At 39.9% G+C, this 24,193-nt stretch overlaps 2 protein-coding genes across 2 annotated transcripts in view; one reads left to right on the top strand and one right to left on the bottom strand.

The window, feature by feature from the left end:
- The first annotated feature begins 1,407 nt into the window (after positions 1-1,407).
- Positions 1,408-6,362, top strand: LOC108731948 (cysteine-rich protein 1). The gene is made up of 3 exons (XM_018462514.1): positions 1,408-1,555; positions 5,708-5,860; positions 6,107-6,362. The coding sequence occupies exons 1-3, from the start codon at positions 1,516-1,518 to the stop codon at positions 6,148-6,150; spliced, it is 237 nt and encodes a 78-aa protein (XP_018318016.1). The 5' UTR covers positions 1,408-1,515; the 3' UTR covers positions 6,151-6,362.
- A 3,191-nt stretch (positions 6,363-9,553) lies between these two features.
- sv (paired box protein shaven) overlaps positions 9,554-24,193 on the bottom strand; it is a 105,043-nt gene continuing 90,403 nt past the window's right edge. The window contains exons 5-11 of the mRNA XM_018462773.1: positions 20,562-20,818; positions 15,134-15,219; positions 14,465-14,774; positions 13,076-13,174; positions 12,151-12,381; positions 11,429-11,524; positions 9,554-10,413 (exon numbers count right to left, since the gene is read on the bottom strand). Of these exons, the coding sequence (XP_018318275.1) occupies positions 10,187-10,413; positions 11,429-11,524; positions 12,151-12,381; positions 13,076-13,174; positions 14,465-14,774; positions 15,134-15,219; positions 20,562-20,818 (1,306 nt within the window). The 3' untranslated portion in view covers positions 9,554-10,186. The remainder of the gene's footprint in view (positions 10,414-11,428; positions 11,525-12,150; positions 12,382-13,075; positions 13,175-14,464; positions 14,775-15,133; positions 15,220-20,561; positions 20,819-24,193) is intronic.

The raw sequence follows: 24,193 nt of genomic DNA, 5'->3' as shown, positions 1-24,193 counted from the left end.
GGTGATTTTTCCGTTCTTTTGCTTCAACGGCATGAATTGATCTGTCCAAGACTCTCTAATGCTTGTGAGAAACTGACGCACAGTGCGCGTAATTAGCGAAAATCTAATCACCTCAGCCGGATGTGGTAAATATGATTAGTGTTTTTTATTTTGATACGATTTTATTTTAATATCACGTTAATTTGCATCGATAGCTTTGGTCAAAGTTATCGATATAAATTAACATGATATTACAATAAAATTCCGTAGTTTGTAAATAACTAATTAACTTGTAATTACACAGATTTTCGGATTTTCAACGTTTTCTGCTCTCGCAACTGTTATTAGCGGATAAAAATTTCATTATCTGTTAGAGCATCCATATAATATGCATATATACATATTATAAAAAGTAAAGACTGCAGTTGAATTTTTGAACGATGGCGAATAACTCTCGACCAGATATTTGTATAATCTCGTTAAAATAAATTCCAAAATTTACAGTGGCATTTCCCACATCGCCCTCTGGCTATGCTCTGGCGTTGCACGGTGTAGCTCCCCGACCCAAATTCCGATAATTAATTAATTTCGCGGGTATCGCGTTGCAGTTTTATGAGTAAATACCTTCGAAGCGAGTGCATTCCGTCGTTCGATACTTCGAACAGCTCCGTTATTCGCGCATAATCAAACTATCGATCTGGATACTCGTGAACCTTTGCGTCGCACAATTTTGATAACGAATTTGTTAAACAATAGCTAACGGAATTACTTCAGCCAAAGAAAGTAAGCGAACGTATTGAACGAAGCCTCAAGCATCAAGCTTCAAGCCTCTCCGTTATTGCTCGAATATCTGTATATGTACAAGGTGTCTTAAATTCTCCATTTCTCTCTTTTGCTTTCTTTTTATTTACTAACTTTATTTTTATTAATTTTTTCTTAGTAGATCTTTAATCAATGTTATTTATATTTCGATATTTTCTATTTAAACAAATTTTAATTAAAATGTGGATTTAAATAAAATGCAGAAAAAAGTTTGCTGAAGTATCTAAAAATTTAGGTAGATATAGATCTGAAAATAATTTTGTTGGACCATAATTATATTGGACACTCAAACCAGTTGCTAGAATGTCAAAACTTTTTGCGTTATTGTCCATTATATTTGAGAATCCTACATTATTATTTTGTTAGTTCTAACAAAATTATTTTCAAAGTTATATTTAGCTGAATTTTTAGATATTTCCAAATTATTCTTTCGCACATACGCAGACACGACAAGTGTCCGTACATGGAATTATATAACGATGAGCAGGTAACATTTGCACGATGCTTAAACACACGCGGCCGTGGTCAGGCTCTCGTGTATTCGTACAGCCGTTAGTCTTAACACACATTTACACGCTCAATCAACTGGAGAGTGTTGCGTTACCTTGCCAGGCTCTCAGGGCCAGTACGCTTCTGACCACGCTACTGAGAGCATCCTTCTGTTAGACGGACAACCTCGTTGGAGTAGAAGTCGGTTCTTCGACACGTAACGAGATGCCGAATTGTCCAAAGTGCGACAAGCCAGTGTATTTCGGTAAGATGACGATTATTATTGCAATATCGTTACAAAACATTGAAACCAGTACTATTTGAGTCGAGTGTTCGATACTGTCGAAGAATTGTACTTTGTACAATTGTTACCACAATTTAATCATCGTGAGCAAAAGTCATTTTACATGTCCGTAGTATTAAAAGCTGTCGAAATAAAATATATCTTGATTTACAGATCAAATTTCACTCTTATAATATATTTTTATATTCGAATTATTCTTTCATGTTGTTTTCACAAGAGTGGAAGTAGAGAATTGAACTGAAATTGACACAATTTTATTTTTCGTTCATAATTTTTTGATACTGCCGTTTTAAACGCGAATAAATTATTCATATTACATCGATTATTTATATAGTGGATAGAAAAAAGGTTATTAAATATCTTATGTTGATAAACATATTATGTGATAAACACACAATCCACTTCATAAGTACATATATGCGTCATTTGATAGAAAATGATTAAAGTGATGTACGCGTGCGAAACATAATTTTATGCTTTGCATCAATTTTATCCAAAATTAGCTATACAATCGTATCCTTATATTATCATTTCAGTCTTCCTGAAAGATACAGCAGAAGTCACATTTGATAAATGAGACATAATATTGTGAAACGTCAATACTATAACTTTTGCGTGTTATTTATCTATGTTTTACTTTGACTTTTCTCTTTTGATAAATTATGGAAGGTTAGTATATAATACAAAATATTTTTATCAACTCTTATTGTGTCTGAATTAAGAGTTCGACAAGAAAGGCATAGAATGTCAGACGAACATAAATATACTTGAAATGGTAAACGTTCGGTGACGACATCAATGATATCATTGAACGACCTCGGAATCCACTACAGCAAACATTATGTCAGTTTCACTCTATACAGACTCCAATTTACTACGAGTGTAGTGAATGAGTAATCCAGTCAGTTTCTATAGAATAAACTCAATCCGTAGTTGTGTAACGGGAGCTGCAGCACCTGCGAGAGGCGCCGTATTTACATAAAGTTAAGTCTACGGCGTAACGTTGCACTCTCGTTTCATAATAAGTGACTTGTACGCAATATTCTCTGTCGATGCGTGCCACGATTCGACTTTAATCAGTTTTACTTTGAAAATTGGTCAACCGTTATCAATGATACTTCTTGAAAACGAGGAGGCGACCTCATAACCTTCTTAAATGCGCCTCGGTATTACACCGTCATTGTAATACTTGTATCGTAAGTTAGTGGTTGACAAAATGCTGCGATAATGTTATCTATAGTCGACTATGCACTTTGAAGTGCGCATCGCGCATAATAACTCTATTCACTCATAAATAAACAATGTGGACGGACAATTCTATAGTATTGTGCACTTTTTTACGAAATTCAAGATATTTTTTGAGGATTTCAAAGCTGTTACAGCTACAAAAAAATCTAATATATTTATCCCATTCTATTAATAAATAAAAGCGTGAGTCTAAAAAGATTATCGAGCACAAATTTTGCGTTTAGACGTTCGATTTTTAATCGAGGTTACGCATCTTGTTTTTTTTTTAAGTCCATTGACCATTGATGGAAATAGATTGCGTTTCTGATGCGTCACGAACATACGAATGACACTTTTTTTGCATAAAATGCTCAAAAACATGCAATCTATTGGAACCTTTTGCACAAGCAATTGTACTACACTTTTATGTTTGTATATTTTGTCGAATTTTTTTCTATTATTTTATATATGATATACATATATATGTATACATACGAATAATAAATATATGCATAATACTTAAATATGTCTCATAGAGAACTATTATGCTAATGCAAAGTAAAATTTGAAAAAAAGAAAGGTGGAAAATAATCGTAACGCGAGAGACGCGAGAGACTGAATGAGGAAGAAAAAACTATGCCGAAGTCACGGAGTTGCTCCGAGTGCAACAGCAACAATAAACCGTTCCAGCCGTGAGGATAACATAAAGGAAACATAGTATATCGCGCGCATGGATACTAATAACACAGACACACGAAACAGGTTTGCTGAGAAGAATGGTCAGGTCTCGTAGTCGCAGTACGAAAAGGTAGTAGGAGGAACCACGAAGAGAAGAGTCGGTCGGTTTCCACCGCAACCCCCGCTAAAAGGGAGAAGAGACCGAGATGCCAGATCCGAGCGGTTTTTCAGGGTACCTTGAAGGGGAAGGGGGATAAAAGCTGCAGAGGCCGGAGGGGAGAGGGGCACGATGATGCAGACGGTGGTTTGAAAGGAAATGAGCGCGGGTGATGCAGGCATGGGTGCGGATTGCAGTGAAGGGGATGGTCTCTGTCGACGAAGAGGGATAAAAAGAACGGAGAGACATAAGGGTCGGGGAATGATGTTCCGAGGATCTATGCAATCAGCGACGGAGGCCGATTGTTTGGCGCCTGGGCGCAACGATTCGTACATACGTTACTGTCTCCGCCTTTTCGCACGTTACCGGTGCGATGCGCAACTCTCGGCGAATGCCGCTGACGATTATGCACTCGCTTCTCCGTCGCCAGATAATTAGGAGTTAATTAACTAATGGCCCTTTATGCGCGTACCGTTCTTACCCACGATACACTGCGCGCCCGCTCTCTTTCTCTTTTCCTCTCTTTCATTTTTCTTTTCACTCTCTCCTTCTTCCGTACGTTGCTATTCCTCATTCTCCGCTACACCTCGCTTTCACCGACGCATCCTTTCCTCGCTGATGCACCCACCGCGCTCGTCTCGTCATTTTCCAATTTCCCTCGCTGGCGCTACCACCCTTTGTGCTTCTTAGACACGGTGAAGCGTTTGAATGCAACCACCAGTCCCGCTGTGGTTCTTGCCTCATTTTTGTCTCTCCTCCAGGTTTGATATGCTGCAATGGTGCTATATGCTGCCGTGACGTAACGGAAGAAAAGAAAAATCGGTTTTTGGCTTTCACGAGTCTTCTGTCAAATTGTTATGCGCGAACTTATACATATAAAAAAGAAGATATTAGAAGGCATTGAAATGTCAACGTTATACTAATACAAAAAACTTCAAAAGTCGTATTTTATTCGTGGCGTTATGCCATAGAGTCAATGACACTTACCAAACTGAGACTTGTCTTTATCAACGTGTTTGATCTCATACATGATTAATCTTATCTGAATAACTGATAATAAATACAGTTTTTAAATGATAAATCTATCTTATTTCAAATATGACAACTATTATCTTTACAAATATTTAGAATTTATAAGTTTGAATTAATTTAAAAATTAAACATTATATATATATATAACATTTGAAAATTAAATATCTGAAAATTTAATATCTGAAGAAATGCTTTAAAATTCTCAATTCCCTTAAAAAAGATAAATCAATCCTCTCGTTGCTTTCTCATTAGTATCATTCCATTTTTTTTCCAACAACTCTATTGTAACGTGTCCCTTTTGCACGTACATACGCACACTAATGCTTGTAGATGCATTTGGGAATTAAGTGAGGTACATGTATAATGTGACTCGCATATGAAGGTTTAAGAATTTTTTTTCGTCGACGACATGAAATCCTTTGTGAAACAAGTTCGAAGTATGTTTCGCATTCGCGCCTTTAATGAATAACAGATGACAATCGATCCCATCGAGATTTCAACATTGGAGTTTCTAATTATGAAATTGCTAATGGAAGGATTCTATCATTTACTTATCATTCTCATCATCCGTGATACAGACGAGGCGATGCAACAGTATGCTCAATCCGCATGGAGTTAATTCTTTCATTTCAAGTTTTATTAAAAATAAATGATGATTAATGTAGTGTTGTTAGATAAATCAGTCTTTTTTATTAAATAAGAATATTTTTCCTTCGTATTGCTCGCCTTTCAGATTTTTAATTATTTTACATTATTTCAGATAGGTATCATTCCATTAACATTATATAATATTAACATAAAATATTTTTTCATCATTCTTTTTGAATAATAAATATGCATGTCTACTAATTTCTTGCAGCGATCATCTTTGCGGCAAAGGGAAACGATATTCTAATACAAATACCACATTATCGTAGAAACATAAAATTTAATATGGAAAGCGTGACTAGTTTCGTTGCGGTGTACCGCCTTTTATGTTACACCGAGACGCGCGCGTTAACATTCATCTTGTGTTGCAGCCGAGAGGAAGACATCCTTAGGCAAAGATTGGCACGGTTCGTGTTTACGCTGCGAGAAATGCAATAAGACCTTAACACCCGGGGGTCATGCCGAGCACGAAGGGAAACCCTACTGCAATCACCCTTGCTATTCAGCCCTGTTCGGTCCAGGAGGTAAATGGAAATTTTCGTCTCGGTTCGAGCGATACGCTTCGTTTCCTCTAAAACTGTTTCATATTCAAAACCCTTCGTAGAACATCGTCGTTCTGCATTTAATATATTAAATTAATGTACATCTTCCTTATTCCATCCATTTATGTGCGTATCTCATTGCTCTTTATACTATTTTCAAATTAAGTAATATTTACTGCACTTCTAATATTAAAGATTTGCGTAATGAAATGATCGCTGTGATTGCAGGTTTCGGACGAGGCGGTGCTGAAAGTTACGTTTATAATAAATGAAGCATAAATGTAAAAGCAATAATGTGTGTGTTTACTTCATTATATCTAACGATAAGACAATTGTACAATTTCGAATATAAGGAGCAGTTGGACATTTAAATATAAAATAACATTCATTCTGGTTATTTATGTATACGTGAATATCTATTTTTTACAAGATGTTTCAGGAATGTATATGTTATTGAACATAATAACGATATTATATAAAAAGGAAAATAATTACATTTTATCTGTATCGATTTTCACCCACGTCTAATTGATCTAGTAATTAATCTCTATAGAATGGAGATAACACTAATTATACACTCTATTGTATATGATATCATACCTGCATAACGCCGATAAGGGAGAAATGCACATTCACGACTAGAGATGCATTGCCATTAGTACAGTGCTTTAATAAACAAAGAATTTTTATATAAAAATATAAATGATATAACGCAATATTTTTTTCTCTGTTTTTCATGATCTATTAAAGCTATGTTTTTTCCTTTAATTATATTAATTATTGATTTTTTTTCTCTTTAGTGTCTACATAAGAGTGTATTTTATTCGAAACAGATGTCGCTAAACGCACGTTTTCATGAATTATCAATAAACTTTTTGCTGTAACTTCGTTTTATATAGTATCGATTTTGATATGAATAAAAACGAAGTATTTTTATATTGTATTATATTCACAAAAAAAAAGATAGCTTTAATGTTTTCGCTTTTAATAGCTTTATTCACTTTTATTTATTTCAGCAAGTTTATTTGTGTTTTCATGTTCATTATATTTACAACTCCATATAACAAAATTGATAGTAGTGATATAATTTATAATTGTATCTTTAGTTTTTATTTTTTGTAATACATATGCAATATAGCAGGGCGGGAATAATTTTCTTTAGATTTTTCAATATTTAGATGACTTGTGAAAAGGAGAAATATTAAATTTTTAAAGATATTTTTTCCTTGTAATTATTTTTGAAAATATTTTTGCAGATTGCTTATATTTGGTCTCTTCAACAATTAATTGAATGTTACATTTAAAAATATTATTTATAGTACGTGGAAAATTTAATTATAGGGTATTAGATGTTGAAATAAATTTCATATATAAACCTCATATTTATTTAAAAAGGATGTACAGAGTTTTGTTTGCAAGTATCAACAGCGAGACTCGGCAAGAGCGGCGCACGGAACAAGAATATCACACGGAACAAATAAAATAAAATGAGATAGTCATGTGTGCTCGATTAAAAATGCGCGGCTGCGGCGTTCGAGTCGAAGTCTCCGATTAGCAAATACATAATTCGCACAAACGAATTCGCAATTCCGCTTGTAGCTCGAATGCCGCACACAGTCGTTTTTCTCTTCGTATTTTCTATATTCAATTCCGTATTACAATTGTTTTTGTTCTTCATCAGCTTTTCCTCCTAATGGATACTATAAAACGTTTATGCAATATTGCTCTCTCAACGGATTCTTTGGCAAAACTTATTACACATAGGTCATCATTACAATTAATAAATAATAAACGTATTAAATAATATAATGATGATAATGATAATAATAAAATATAATAATAATGATAAAATAATGAAAATAGTGAAAATAGCAAATAGAATAATAATTAATAATCAGCGTCATTATGATAATAGCGATAAAGTAACAATAAGTAGGCAAAAAAATCGTGCCGAACATCGGATACAATGATCCAGCCGATGTTTGGCCAATTGAAATTCAAATATATCTCGTGCATACACACGCTGAATTATTCCTTGAACTTTTTCTTGATAAAGTGTGGCTTTCATTTAGCAATGCCGAGCCGATAAAATTGTTACTGGGATTACAGCAAATAAAAATCTGGCGTTTCAATGTTTTTTAGCGTCTGCGTTTTTCCTTTCTGCAGGGTTTTATTGTGCTGTCGTGGCACATTATAATTGCAAGCAATAGATATAATTACGATTTGATTAGCAATTTAAAGATGTCAGTTGCAATCTCGTTAACTTTATGATAAATCGAATTAAAGTGCAAATTGCAAAAGAGCGTAACACAGACAACAGAGATAAAATGATTTTTGCGATAAAAATAATAAAGTTTAATTATTTGATAAAAGGCTATCGACACGGACGGAACATCGCGCGAGAGGTTCAGAAATTTTATCGATTGACTGGGATCAATAATAATTTCGATTGTGCGAGCACGCTTTGGATCGACACTAATGAATTGAAAGAATGTTTTATATTCGTCATTTAATTTACTGTTTTATTTATTTCAATATGCAATATTTGGTTTACTAGCGCATCTCTTTCGAATGTGACTAGAAATTGTCGGATTAGGTAGAATTGTCAAATAATTTTCAATCTACAAAATTATCCAACAAGCTGAGTAAATTCGAGACGCATGAAATTTGTAGCGCGTGCCGCTAAGGCATTAATGATTAACACGATAATTAAATCAAAGACCGCGCGTGCGCTTGCGAACGTAATTTCTCATTAAAAAATCTCTGACGCCCAGCGCTAATTGCGCCTTCGTGATAATCTTCTCCCGCGCGTTCCGCCCGACGACGAACGGGAACTAGTACGACTTCCGTTGCAAAGCGGAAGCGTAGCGAATGCGTCGAACGGAACGGGAGAACGAGCGTGATCGTCGGGCTGTCGAGGAAGTGTCCACGCGCCGACTTGCGCTAATTACCACGAATAAGCAAGAAAGTCCTCCGTACAATAGCGATCGGTATCTCGACATAATTCGCGGTTAGCACGTACTTACCTTAGCAAAATTAAAATGATTTTTTTTAAATATCAATTCTTTAAATTTTTTTAGTAATAAGTTATCTTTGAAAATAATTATCTCCTTTTTTTCAATTTTTATGTCGATCCTACACGCCGCTCGCGACTACGCATTACTTATCCGTGTGAAGAGGCCGCTCTCAAAACCGGCGCAAAAGTTTCACGCTTTTTTGCCGCAACTGCGCGACGTGCTCGTTCGTTCGACGATCCGTATGATGTATATGTCTTATGTCGGTGCGTGCTGCGTGCGTGCGTATGTACGCGTGTGTACGTGCATGTGTTGAGTTTACTCGCGCGTGTGTATATGGTCTTTGGTTTCTACAAAAAATATATATAATATCCTTAACAGTAGTGATCATTACAGTCGACTCCTGATTTAAAAATCTCAAACTTATCGTGTTATTCTCTACGATATTCTTAAAGGGGTGAGGGGTCGTCGTGCCTACAGGAGAGAAAAACGTGCCGTTGGGGCGCTTGACTTTGTTTACACGAATCATATGTATAATATATATATATATATATTTATTCTTATTTATATATGTTCAATTTATATATATTTACATGATCGGCGACTATGTGTGCCACGCGAGCGCGCGCTCGCGAGGGCGGTCACGACCACCGAATGGAAATTACACTAACTGAGGATCATTAAATTAAACTACCTACCACCGCGGCTCTCCAGCGCGGCGACGCTGTTTTCAACGCTTTCGAGCATTCGAGATTCACTCGCATCGCCACCATTAACAATTGACAAGTCAATCGGTCGATGATTCTTCGAATTACGATTAATAAATAAAACATAGAGGGGAACGTTCATACTGCGAAGAACAGTGGCAATACGAGGGAACTCTGTACGCCAATACTCTGACGTGACCGTCACTCGCGTCTAGCTCATTTTGCGCGGAATCACGTCGCGCGCTCGATTAGAACAAATTCCCAAGTCCTGTCATTCATCTTGAACGCAATGGAATTTAAAACTCCGAGTACAGCTAATTCTAGATTCGTTTTAACATTCCTCATCGCGAGCCATCCTAATCTTCTTCTTCTTCTTCTTCTTCGGTACATTTAATCTTCCCTGTAGATTCACCGATATCTTTCGCACTCCGAATTTTCCATCGCGCATTCCCAAGGGAGTTAAAAGGAGATCATTGCTTAAAGTCGAGATGTCTCTTCGTGATATGGCGTCCGTTGTCGCAGCTCACTGTCTCTCCGCTGACCATAGGGGAACGTTCGGTCGAGACTCCCGTCGTGTGATTCGATCATCAAGCCAGGTAAAGGTCCGTCGGTGTGGCGGAGGTGTGGTCCGGTTTCGTGCAGGCGCTTCCGGTCGGTGAGGCCGCGCTGGCCCCGCTGCTGGCCCTGGTAGCTGCCAGAGGCGAACGACTGGCCACGTCGGCGCTGCTTTCCGGACCACCGCTGGTACAACCGCTGCCGCCCTGCTGCGATGTATGAGTGGACGTGTCTCCGTTGCAATAGTAGTACGTGGAGTCTAGAACGAGAAGCGATTACGTTCATCACGCATAGAATTTGTGGGTTTCCCTATACCTGGGTATACAATACCCTATTTAACATTTTGCAGGCTCAATTAATGTCGTATCCGCGAAAGAAATATATTGCTTGCGTCGCTCCTATACATTTTACGTTTTACGCGCAATTTGTAACGTTGCATATTCAGCCGCATTTCCGCCGCAAACAACTTTTCCCATTCTGTTTATATATCATGCATATCGTATCGCGTAGAATTAAGATGGAATAAATTTCCGCGATGCGCCTATCTAATTTTCGCGTTTAATTATAGCGTTCACGTAACGCTCGCGTGGAATATTAAGAACGAGGAGAAATAAGTTGAGCGTGGGCGGGGAGAGCGCGTTGCGATATCGCAAACGGATCTATATTACGTGTTACGAGGTACGGGTTAGCAGCGTATCGCGTGTCCGATAAGAAAAGAAAAAGAAGTTTATTATTCTATTCGTATCTGCACGCGCGATGCGCGCTCTCTTCTGTGCTTGCACCACGAGGTATCGCGATCTCCTCCTAATGCCGTCAATCTTGTACGTTATGAAGGATAGGCGTTTGAATCGGGATTATATTAGAACCGGACGGAGAACGCGCGACGTGGCTTCGATGGGGAACTAGTTCGATGTTATCTGATATGAATCGAATTGCAGCTCACGTTAACGAGGAACGAAGCTAGGAAGTTCTATTTAGATCGCGAGGTATTGTGTCCGCGTGCGCGGTTACATGAGCGTAACTAGAAATAAAGTTTTTGCTTAGGCCCGTATCTTCGTATATCGCGTACATGTAATTTCTACGGGATAAAGAATACGGCTGCCTTTCACGCGTTTATTACTTCGAACAAGTTGATTGTGTAACGGCCGGCTGACCACTTCTCTTTCTAGCATCGTTATCAACCTGGCGTTACCGAAATATCGGCCTATTTTCCTAGTATTTTCATATTTCGATAACCCTAATCTAATCGGTACTCATACTCACTGTTTACTTACTGAGCAACCCGCTTGTCGCTGCTCCATAACCATAGCCGCTGTACGGTGCACTTGAATATTGGGAATACGCAGCGCTATACGCGTAGTCGCCACCACCTAAACAAAAGTCGACGATAAGCTGATTAGCGTGAGTTGACAGTGTTGACGGTTCTAAAATTAACACATTATGTTAATGTCTGAATTAATTTTCGAAACTGGTCTTGCAAGTAGACTTGCGCGAAAGTGCACTAAGGAATAAATTAGATTCTCGCGTACAATTTAACTTTGTAGGCTAGAAACATGTGAGCTTGTAATAATACTTGTTGTTATTCAATCGAAATAGTGGTTATTGTTATAATTGATGCCAAACAATATAACTGCAGCAATTCTATTTTTAAAAAACAAAATATTGATATAATAAAGTAAATATTTACTTTTATATATATATATATATATAAAGTAGCACACAAGAAAAGATTTATTATTTTAATTACATATGTCGATTAAGAATAATATTATCACAGTATCCTTCATTGATATATGATTTTCTCCAATGGATAAAACCCACTCTTCCGACAAAACTGTCGTGGCTCATCGCCCCGAACTGGTAAATCAGCGCTCCTCAGACAGAGCTCTGACTTACCCTCTGAACGTACCGCCGAGCTCGATTCAACCCCCGAAGGGTATACGGGCGCGCTTGTCCTTGACGAACGGTTAAGCAAGCGGTTTTTGGTTGTACTCACCGGTGGCGTAGTGTCCGAAACTTGGAAGCATCGTCGAGTACGGCGGTATCGCAGAGGCTACCTGGGGCTGAGAAACTGGCGGCTGCAAGACCGTCAGTCCGGGATCCCCTCCGGGGGTGTTGGGGGCCGCGGGGGTGGCGTTTGTCTCGTTCTGCAACGAAATCGGGGGACTTTGCTCGCCCCCACCGGCCCCCACCCCGACATACGATACTGCGACGGTACTGCTCTCTGCTATGGCCATGCACAACACAACACAACATTCGAATCAAGCACTAGCTAACGATCAGCGCCTTACGTCTAAAGCTTAATTAAACTGTTTAGGTGAGGATCGGGAAAAAAATTGGGATTTGGAATCGTTTTATTAATTGCTTTGGAATTACACCTTTCATGAATACAGATATTTTTTTTTTAAACCTTTCATTCCTTTTACTTCTTCATGATTCTCAAGTTAATATGTAAATGACATTTTAAAAAATTAACAGAAATATTAGTTTACTAACAATAAGAAACAAGATTTTATACGGACAAGAATTAAAAATGTACTATGTTTCCATATTCCAATGTTTCCATTTGATTTAAACGTAAAATACAATTAAAAAAGATAAAAAATAAGAAAGAAAAAGAATATTTTTGCGTTAAAACATTTGCAATATGTGCCTTATTATACATTTTTTTATTCATTAGGAAATGTAAATGGTTATCATGGACAATAAAGGATTTTTCTGGAGAACAGGAGATACCGCATTTAATTTCGCGGTAAGTTAATACCATAAACACTCGACGTGGTAGTACACATTTAACATGTGGACATATTAGTTGGACACGCGCATATCTGAAAGAGGCTTAATAAAACCTTATGCTCAGCGAAACAGATGTACATGACTCGGCGCGACCGTAAGAGAACGTAAAGAGGTGGCGAACTCACCGGTGGTGTGGTAAGGAGACATGTTAGCCCCGTCCAATGTTTGGCTCAATTTTAGTTCTTGCATCGTCAGTGGCGCGAGCGGCGTCAAAGTACCACCTGCTATTAAGGGATCCCCATTTTTCCGTTATTGCGGTTCTCGTATCGTCGACGGCCAATCAAGGCGGAACGTTAAAAGGTTTCATCGCGGAGAAAGTCCGTATATTTTCAGGTCGAAGATGCGTTACTTATAAAAATCATGGTGAAGGAAAGAACATTTACCGCAGCTAATTTCTTCGCGTCTACAAATGTAATATAAAAGTCCAAGTACACCCACGTATACCCTTGACCGAGCACTTTAATCGCGATACTGCTACATATTAACGAGTGCAGTAAGCCATGCGATTGCGAGTTGGACCGTTTATGTTATTCTTCAAAAATACTTTGATCCGGAGCGAAGATTCTCGATTGAATTTCATGAGATGAAGCCGCCGTTACACGCCTCGCTTCGTCCATTCCGAAAAGCACCGATCGGGAGAATTCGCAGCGCGACGCGGCGTGACCGAGTTGCTCGCAACACGTGCCACCGGAGAAAGTTCCGTTCATGTGTTGTGCACCACGTTTGGCGCAGTTATATACTTCTCAATACTTCGTATCCATCTATATACGTTCCGCCGCTGATCGACCGCCTTTAACGGCGTAAGAAAAGTAGAGAGCGAAATGAAAAGTGGAAGAATGAAAGAAAAAGAGCGTGATAGAATGAATGAATATATATATATGTACGTATAGATGTATATGGGGAGGATACAGGTAAAAAGATCCGCGAACAAGAGATTTCGGCGGTACCATTTAGATAAAAAGAGAGACACAAGTGTATAGACCAAGAGAGAGAGGAGAAAGAGAAGAAAGAAAAAGATGCTGGTGAGAGAAGTGAGAGCGGTATTCCCCAAAGCTGAAAACGCCGAACCACCGTGTGGAGCCTTCCGCCACCTCTTCTACCGCTGCTCAGCACAGCTCATGCATTATTAAAGCCATGTATTTAGCCGATATGGGTATGCAAAGCAAGACGTAAGCCGCAATAATAAGCGTACTGAGAGGAAACGAGAGAGGGAGGGAGAGAAGAAAAGAGAGAGAGAGAGAGAGAGAGACAAAGAGAAAGAAAGAGATAGAGAGATAGAAAGAGGTCTTCGGTGCAATGAGAGAGTAGAAGGATAGGAAACGAAGGTGGAGGAACTTGGTGCACGGCATTACGTGCAAGAGGTTGTGGTATACACACTATCTGGGATTTCCGTGCGAGGGGAGGAACGGAGCACAGAGAAAGAGACAGAGGACCATGCTTGACGGGGCTGAGGGGGTGTTGGAAAATGTCGGAGGGTGCCGGAGGGTGAAAAGAGAGGGAACAAGCACGCTCACCTATGGTGCCCCCTATGGGCGGGGTGTAGAGATGAGGCGTTTGCGCTTGCGTCATCGTACTGATGGTGCCCAGGGAGTCGTACAGCTCGGCGGAGGTGGCAATAGCGTTCCCGGGGAATCCACTGTGTTCGTAATAACCGCCGCCAGTGCCGCCGCCGCCACCACCGCCACTACCACCATTTCCACCACCGCCGTTTCCACCGCCGTTTCCACCGCCGTTCGTACCACCGGTCGTACCGCCGCCTCCACCGCCACCAAGCTCGCTCAGGAGCTTGTGCTCGTCCTTGATGCTCCATTTACTCGACCACAGCTGCAACATAGACCAGCGAAACCTAAAGTCGAAGTTCGCGAGTTTGAGGGACATCCGAGAACAAGCGCCAAGATTGACTTGAATGTTGTAGCTCGGCCCACTCGGTCCCCTGATTACTGCAAGTGCTGGCCGAGAGTTACGCGGGTATTCTATGAAACTTGGCTTGCTTTTGATTGATTAGGGCATTTTAATGGAGATGTATACTATCGGACCTGATTCACGCCTGAGATTTTAACCTCGCTCAATTCCAATTACCTATACGATAATATAGACAGTCTATTATGCAATTGAATACATTTTAATAAATAAATTACTCTCGAAACATTCTGCTATTTAAAAAGTTTCTTCTCGATACTTACGTTTGAATACAACTGATCGCCATTGTAGTTGTTCCTTTGCCTTTTCAAATCGTTGTCGGCGTGGTCATTCAGGTCGCGATTATCATCTGTAAAAATTTAAAGAACTGTTAGAAGCAGAATTCTTTTTTTAATTTGTGGCAATATATCACGAATGTGTATCGTCATTCAATATTAATTGCCAGTAGTGATTCTAATATTAGAACAACGTGCAGAATGCATGAATGTTATTTCCATCGGTGTGTATCTCGAATTTGATAATTTTGAAACGCGAGGGAAAATGGATCGGCGACGAACTGACGGTACATCAACCGGTGCAATCGCACGTATAGTCATCCACCCACACGCAGATCGGGTCCTATACGTGTCTGGTCTCTCGTATTACCCACGAATCAAGACACAAATTAAACGTGGCCGGCCGAAACTAAATTGAATCTGTCGAGAGCAGGATGCGCGGCGCGGTATGGCTCGCGCGCGTAGACGGCGTATGGCATTGATAGATAGAGAAACAATTTCGATTCTATTATATGTCTTTATTATCTCCCGGTCGTCCCGGCGGTTTAATATAGGAACAGGCACGTGGGACGAGTGTCGTTATTCCGATGCTGAGGGTGTGGGCATCGCGAACCCTTGCCGGGGATGAGGTCGTGAACGGAACCGACCGGTGAGAGATATAGGGATGGACGACGAAAAAGGGGGCAAGAGGGACAACAGAGTACGGACGTAACGTCGTTGGTGGGGGTAGATAGTCCAACGTTCTGGGGTATCTCGAATAATTAAATGACCATCCGAGGGTGGGACGGGTGGAGTACGCCTAGCATAGGGCTCGTTAAACCTCCCTGTCAAGTTGTGATTGTCCGGCCGGTCGAGAGCGACGATCCCGACCATTCGAGCGGCAGGGTTTGTTCCTGGACCGCTATAAAACCCTCGTTTCAAACACCGGCGGCGGTAGTGCCCCGTGCGCTCTCTTTCCGCTCTCGGTCCCACTTGAATTTTACGATTTGATCGGCCGAGTTAATCGCGGCCGCGCTATGCCGCGGTATACAGACGCGTACCGCGTTACGATATAGTTTTACTGGAATTTAGAGCACTTCCTGGGGATATCGCAGTTCCGCCTTGTAATCGAGATTGCACGTGAATCGAATTCGAGCAATGAGTTAGTAAAACAAACATGATCTAAAAGTTTTATTGTATTTTACGTTTTTCTTCTTTTTTTTTTTAATCTTTTGGGTGTATATTAATGTCGAAAAGTTAATCAAGTCACATTCAATGAAGTGTACTTTTATGCAAACCAAAGTTTGCAGACTTCGAGAAGTCGAAATCATAGCCGGTCCTCGACAGATTTGACAACGAATGAATTATGTCGCGCGGAAGGAAGGTCAGCGCGTCCCCCGAAAAAGAGCAGTAAATCGAATAACTCGATTGATGCTCAAGAGGGCAAAGCACGCGCTTGTACGAGCGAGCGAACGAGCGAGCGGGCGAACGTTCTCTCGATCGCGTTATTCGAAAGCAATTGAGTCAATGTTAAGCAATACAATACACGGGTAATAATGGACTTTGGGGCGAATCTGGCCCCGCGGTGTATCCCCTACGTCCAGGGGATACATAGGGTGGGACACGCCGGGCTCTGGGATTCTGCATGGGGTCAGAAGCGCGCAGATGTAACGCGACAACAAACAGCCCCGATAGATTGCAATGTTTCCCTCGAGAGGTCGTTCGTAAATTCGTAATAAGCTCCGGGATCTTTCGGTATGTCTTGGCTCGCTCGTCGAAGATATAAATAATAGCGCGCTGGGACCGCTTCGATTTTTCTCGATCGACGAGTCTCAAATTGTAGGAACATCGGAATTCGTAAACTCGATACGTTATAAAGATTGATAAATAATGTCTCGCAACAGACGCTGTACCATGCGTGAGCTCTGATTTGATAACTCATAGGACCTTTGATTGTAATTTTTAATATCTGACTATCGAATTATGTATTCTGCCAAATAGAAGGTTGATGATTTTGTCTCTGGATTGTACCATTCCGGACTTTAAAATCACGACACAAGTTTTCATAGTGTCTTCATTGTATTCTCTTATTGTACCAAATTGTAATGTAATGCTCTATACTTGATTTTGTTTATTTTTTTAGATCACTGAAGATGACCAAAATTATGGTCGAAACGTTTGTTACTTATTATCATTAATATTAATATTCATATACAAATTTTACACTACTATCCTACTATCCTATATCGGCTTACATTGGCATACATTTCTAATTTATTTCTATTGAAGCCTTATTATTTTATATATATTGTGTTCATAAAAATTCCTTTCACTTTTAATGTATAGCGTTCATATTCAGTTAAAATAATTAACTAAAACACGAGGATCCTTCGAGTCACGTCCGATCTAGCTGCTGCAAAACAACAGCGTTTTCATCGCTGGAAAAGTTGAAAGAGGATCGATCGCGTTTTATAACACAGTTTTTCCCGTGAGCCTCTCTGGTCAGAGGATTTCATTAAATTTGAGTACTTGTGGCTAGGTTAACGCGACGCTCGGTCGATTTTTACATTCTGACGCACAGCACCGGAGGAACGTTCGAAACGATCGCCGTGCTCGCTCGTTGAAATTCCAGGCGGTTAGGAGGTACGCGTATACACGTACGTACACGCTGATGATCTCCCCGGAGGATAGGGAAGCTAATGTGTCGTCGGGGCCGAGATAGAGAGGAAGCCGTCTGTGGTCTCTGTCTCTCTGTGAAGTTTATAATCTAATACGTATACCTACCCTCTCGGCGCGAGCGCACCGCTCGCAAAACATTGAGTGCTCTCACCGCGGACGCGACCACTTTTGCGGCCGCGTATCGCCGCTCTCATAATCCGATTATATTGAATTACCCATGTACCTATCGGCACACTGCGCGCCGCGTTCCCGCGTATGAATCGATATACCTCGCCGCGAAACGCGCGCTCGCGGAATTTTGATCGAGCTCACGCGCGCGGTTTTCCTCGCTGCATCGCATCGCGCAACGCTGCGGCCTGCTCGTGTACGTACCACGGAATAAAAAAAACACAGCTCTTCCGCGGAATCACGACGATCGAATTAATCTAATCGTTTTCCCGATGACACGGGTAGTACATTAGAGAATTATTTTCGTTACTTTAACGTCTCGCAGGACGCGAGATTATTTCGCAACTCGTAAAATGAGCGGCGAATCTCCGCGAGGGGTTTTCGCGACGCAATCGGCACAGAAAACCTCTTGCCGGAGCCAAAGCGCCGTTGTCGGTCACGTGTACGCGGCACGTGTCATGAATATTTCGGTCCACGTTATTCACGCAATGACAGCAGAATGAATCGCAACACGTGCTCGGTGACGTTTGACTGATAACCTTGCGGTGTATGTGGCTAATCTTGGTTCGCTCGGGGCAATGAGTGCTCCAAGTGACTCGATCATTCGCAAACGAGCGCGCACGACTAGAAAATGTATGGCTCAAAACATATGTCCTAATAGACAAATTTCTACATCGGGCGTCCGTACGCAAACAATATCGTCATATTTTATTTTTATCATCTATCCTAACCATACATTGCTCACTCAATATTATTGTGAGAAGTGTTACGTGATATAAATGAGAGTAAAAAAATCACTTGTAACAACAATGATTACATAAGCTGTAAATAGTGTAACTTTGTCTCTATATGTCCATTCAGTAAGCAATCGAATAAAATACAAGGGAGACTCGTTGACACAAGAGGCAAGTTGGCATTGCGTTATCTCTAAATTCTTTGGAATGGAATCTCACTCTAAAGAATGAAAATTGAACCAGTCTTGAAAAAAGAGTGGCTTAATTTTCAATCTTTAAGAGTGAGAGATTTTACTCTTCAGAGTGATAATTCACTCTAAAAGTTTTAGAGAGTTCCGTTTATTTACGGCGAAAGAAATAATGGAAAAGTTACCGCAAAATATCTCTTTTATAACATAAATATTTTTCCCTAAGTTTCATTTAAATCGAACAAATGTTACGATAAAAAAAGAAAAAAATCTAATTGAAGAGACAAGTACATCTTTTAGCGTTTCATAATTTCGTATTAATGTTCTTCGATTTGAGAAAATCTAAGTGATATATTGTAAGTTGAAAAAAGTTTTACTATATGATATATTATTCTGAATAATAACAACAACTTGTTATAATAAAACGATTAAAATCAGACATAGGGATGAGGTGCATTGACTAATATTTAAGAAAAGATTAGCTTGACTTGCTGTACCACTTTTGCAAACATTCAGTTGCAATTTAATTCTAGCAAATCATTTTGTATTTACTATTTCTATTTTAATATTTCTATGTTAAAGTAAGCTAAAATTATAGTAATTTATATTTGTTTTTCTACTACTACTAATAACATTTTGCTATTTGATTTACAAAATTACTTTAAATATAATCTCTCTCTCTCTGTACGAAGAAACATATAATATTATATCTACTATCTGTTTTTTATTTCTATTACGTTTTCATTAATTTAATATAAAGTTTATTACAGAAGCAACTTACATCATAATATGTATCAATTTATCTCACCTATCAAAACAAATTACTACAATGCAGCATATTATTCGTATTTCACTTATTACAAAGAAACTGTACAGAGTATTATATAAAGAATCATTCTTGGCACGAAAATATAGAGAAAGATTCTCTCTCTATTACTTTAGTACATTTTAATCATAATAATTAATTGTTTAAAAAAATCTAATGTCGAAATTATAAAAACTTTGCCAACGATCCCTAGTTTCCCCTAATTCACGAATTTTCGCAACTAAATAAGGCAAAAATTTGAATATTCAAGAGCGAGACAATAAAGACATACAAACGAGCACTGATGGTGTTTACGAAGTCATTGTATGTAGTACTAAGGTCTAATTACAAGTCTTTGCGAAATTGTTTAACTTCTTAAGAACTTATACAAGGAATTCATTGTCTATTCACGAACTAAATTGACTTATATTTTATGTCATGTTATCGAAACTGTAATGACGATATAATATTAATATTTAAAACTTACATCGCGTCTTTAATTTTTATAAGCGACTAATTTTTATAAATTACTGCATCTCGTACGATTCATTTTTGTACGAACAATTATTCAATCTCAAGTATTGCAACGTTATATGAAAATATGCTACTATTCAATTTATATACCTGCAATAGTAATAACATTTCTTCTTAACGCATGCTATCGCATCACGCTATTTCGCTTCGAGATTTCTGCAAGTTGCAATTCGATATCTCAACTACAGCGATCTCGTTGCTGATAATAAGCGTTGGATTCAGTATTGAATAATGTTACACGATGACAGAGCGTAATTGGTAAGTATAAGAAGATGCGAAGGAAGAAGCAAGGTCAGCAGCACGAGCGAAGAGAGTTGCGAGTGACTCACCGTCAACGCTGCGTTTTCTCTTAATGCTGTTACCATTGGGATCCTGATGGTGCGCCGGGATACCCAGGATGCCACTGATACTGTAGGCGTTGGGAGCGGTGGCAGCTGGATGACCTGCTGCCGTCGCAGGTGCATGTGCTATCACCGACACGGAACCGCCCGATCCTGGCTGGCCTTGCTGTTGACCTTGCTGCTGCTGCGCCTGCTGTTGCTGATGCGCGTGCTTCGCCTTCTCCGCCGCCTTGTTCCTCACGATCCTGCGAACAATAGGTCAGACATTGTATAACAAAACTGCCATGTCACCAAGAGACGTCTTGCTTCTCCTTTCTCTTTCTCAATTAAAAATTTGAATAAATCACATCGGCTGGTAATAAATCGCATCTTCGATAGCCGATTTGGATCTCATTGGAAACGCTTTCGGCAAAGTAGAAGTGTAGATCTGCGCTGCGCGCGCTGCGTATCTATTAATATACAGTGACTTCATAGTGCAACAATAGAGTGGCACAAAGTACCGATTGTTAATTCCAAGTCCGTTGAGCGCAGAGCGATTCGCGTTCGAGATTGATGATGAAGCTTGGCATTGTTACGAGACAAGATCTTCCTGTTGAGTACGCGCGGCACAGCGCAGCGGCTTGACTCTTGAACGATGATAAACGGAGATCAAGATATTGAACGATCGGTCACAAATCACACGATCGCTAATTCGGATTGCATGGTTTGTGAAATACACAAAAATTTGAGGGAAAATAATATGGTAAATCAAATACGGTATGTTATATCTCATTTTTCTAAAAGATACCGAAATATTTCTCCTAAAAGTGATCTTTCGTTTCTTCAACGAGTGTCTGTTACACTCAATGCGGAAGAGCAGAACGAGTTGCCACGACGAAAATAACGATTGTTCATTCCAATTCCATCACGGTCGATCATAAATCCTGACATCACCGCTTAGAGCATGAGGCGATGTCTGCTTGACTTTACCAGCGATAACCGACGGAGCCACCCTATACGGTGCTGATCCGCGGAGTCACGGGTTACACGATGATTAATTACGATTACGCGGGTCACTTCGCCAACGATCATTCTTCTCGACTCCGATGTATAACCTAGACCTACCTACCTACCGCGAGCATACACCTTTACTTGTACGAACGTGCCCGTCGTTGCACACGTATGTGAGGAGACGCGAATCGTTTCATTATTGTTACCTGACGTTGGGACCGTTGGCCGCTACCTTCGAATAGCGACCAGCGACGTGACTTTGCGGAACTTGGCCGCATCGTATCATAATCGCATCGAGGGAGAGCCGCCGCCGCGGATGTAACGGAGTGGCCATCTCGACTCTCCCTTTTCTCCCCCCGTCGAGTACGGGCGTATGCACTGGCTGCTTATTATCCGTGATATATTGCGCGTGCGGTTTCAATGGTCAGCCGCTCTCCCGACATCGGTATCAATTATCTCGGCGAATATTCACGGTGATGCGCTGTTAATCTCGTGCGTGCGACTCGCTGCGAAATGTCTCGCGTGAACTAAATCGCGCGCTTTGCAACACCAACGACCGGCCGCGCCTAGAGATCCCCAAGTAAGAGCTAAAAGAATAACAGTCAAGAAATGTCAAAAATGTATGGTTATTCTTTTCAAACTTACAGCTCTGATTCTTACGGTACGTCTTACAGTTACGGTAACGGAAAATATGTGCGGTGGCCCTAAGAAATTGAAACCTATTTGGAAACGTTTGGTTCGCCAACTATTTTTTAGGATCTACTTAAGACAGAATGAAATATTATGCACAAGAATGAAATATCCGAACATTTCATTCTAGCTTCAGCAGGTTCTGAAAAATATGACAGACTAATTAGAAGTTGTCTAAACGGTGTCGAATTTCTTGAAGATCTCTAGCCGCACCCTTTCGGCCTTGGATGGTTTAACGCTTTTCACGCAACAATCGATTTTTTATTTTTGTACATAGGCTGACAACGTCCTCATCAGAACGCGCGCATCCCAGTGACGAATCGGCGATGAGTCCGTTTTCCAAGAGGTTCGTCACTCAGAGATTTTTATGCGACGGTAGATACATGGACTTGGAATTGTAATATATTCTCGTATAAATGATCGATAATGGCGTCTAAATTTTCATGGATTTGCACTTTGGATTTCTCAGCAATACTCGTGATACAATTATCTTTCTTCTATTAACGAGAATACCAAAAAGGTTACTGAAAATGTAAATTTCCGCATAGAGTAATTCGCAAGGATAGTACACAACGTGTGCCACACACATACGCTTGGTCGTAGAACGTAGTGAACATCTACTCTTTTTCAACGATCATTCTTTTTCACCTCGTAATGCACTTTGGAGCGCGTCAGGTCAACGATTTCTCGCCGGGATGGGCCAGTACGTAATGGATCGACATTAAGTCCTTCGTTTCTGCCGTGGATGTGTTTGTGGGCTAGGTAATCGTGGGGGTGCGAGCAACGGCGATCAATCAGATGACACCTGTTGCCCAATCTCCCTCGTTCGTTCGCCACCTTCACCAATTCGCAACAATTAGCAGCGATCCTTATCAAGGTTAGACTCTAGGGTGGCCGAGGTACCAACGATCCTAAACCGACGAGTTATCGCGCGTCGCTCTCCACACATAGAAATTTCACACATGCAATGTAACTAATCACTCGTGTTTTCCGATAAACTAATTAATCTGATACCACTCATTACATTTATATATATTAATTAATTATCAATTAATTAACGCGATTCTCAAGCTTCTATTTTGAAAATATGTGTCTATTGAATATATTGACAAACAATCAAAAGATATTTATTATAAAGAAATATTTAAAAGCACAAGAAAAATATTTCTGCCGGAGAAGATTATAGCAGCCTGATAAAAACGTTGTCGTATTTGATCACTATAATATATAATCAACGATGCGTTATTATTTTTCCGTGGTGAAATACGAGAGGTATTTCGTGAATGATGAAAATCAGACGCGCGTGGCTTCCGCGAAACAGTACGTAACGACTTTACTCGCGCGGCATAATGAACGTAATCGACGATCTAATAAATGCAACGGCACCCGAGAAGTAATCCTTTTGCTACAACAGGTGCAGATTATATCGCGATACAGATGGTGCGAACCGTTGCGACACGGTACGCTTCGTTCGGCGAACGCGACCGAATGAACGAGAGCTTTCGCGTTAAAATTCATTGCGCACCCGGGCCTCGGCACTCTAATTAACGTAATCCTTTGCGAGCGTGCTCGTTATCGATGCATTGCTAAATATCAGCAGCCGGCTGGTAATTTTCTATGCCACTGACAGGGGATGGGGCAATTCACCAAAGACTAATCGAATAGTTGCGCAGTTTTGCGCAAGTAGATCGCGATGTTGTGTTATCATTTTCATGACGTTATGCACGAAATATTGATTCATAAACTATGAGTTAAGAAAAAGCAATTTCCAAAGATTTTTCTGAGACGAGAATGATTGGAGACACTTTGTTTACAATACGGAACAAGGATCCTTCAAGAAACTATAATTTTTGAAAGGGAAAGATTGTATATCGATTGTACGAAAACAAGGAATATCACTAAAGGGTAGTCTGAGGTAGAGAGAAAGAGAAAGAGAGGGA

This window comes from Mycetomoellerius zeteki, unplaced genomic scaffold, assembly GCF_001594055.1.
Source record: "Mycetomoellerius zeteki isolate Tzet28-1 unplaced genomic scaffold, Tzet1.0 scaffold145, whole genome shotgun sequence".
Classification (NCBI taxonomy): Eukaryota; Metazoa; Arthropoda; class Insecta; order Hymenoptera; family Formicidae; genus Mycetomoellerius; species Mycetomoellerius zeteki.
This window is presented reverse-complemented; position numbering and strand designations above follow the sequence as displayed.

What these genes read in the sequence shown, in the direction of transcription:
- LOC108731948 (XM_018462514.1), top strand. Translation starts at nt 1,516, where the DNA reads ATGCCGAATTGTCCAAAGTGCGACAAGCCAGTGTATTTCG. An exon ending in CGACAAGCCAGTGTATTTCG is followed by an intron (nt 1,556 to 5,707) that starts GTAAGATGACGA and finishes CTTGTGTTGCAG; the next exon opens with CCGAGAGGAAGACATCCTTA. An exon ending in AGCCCTGTTCGGTCCAGGAG is followed by an intron (nt 5,861 to 6,106) that starts GTAAATGGAAAT and finishes CTGTGATTGCAG; the next exon opens with GTTTCGGACGAGGCGGTGCT.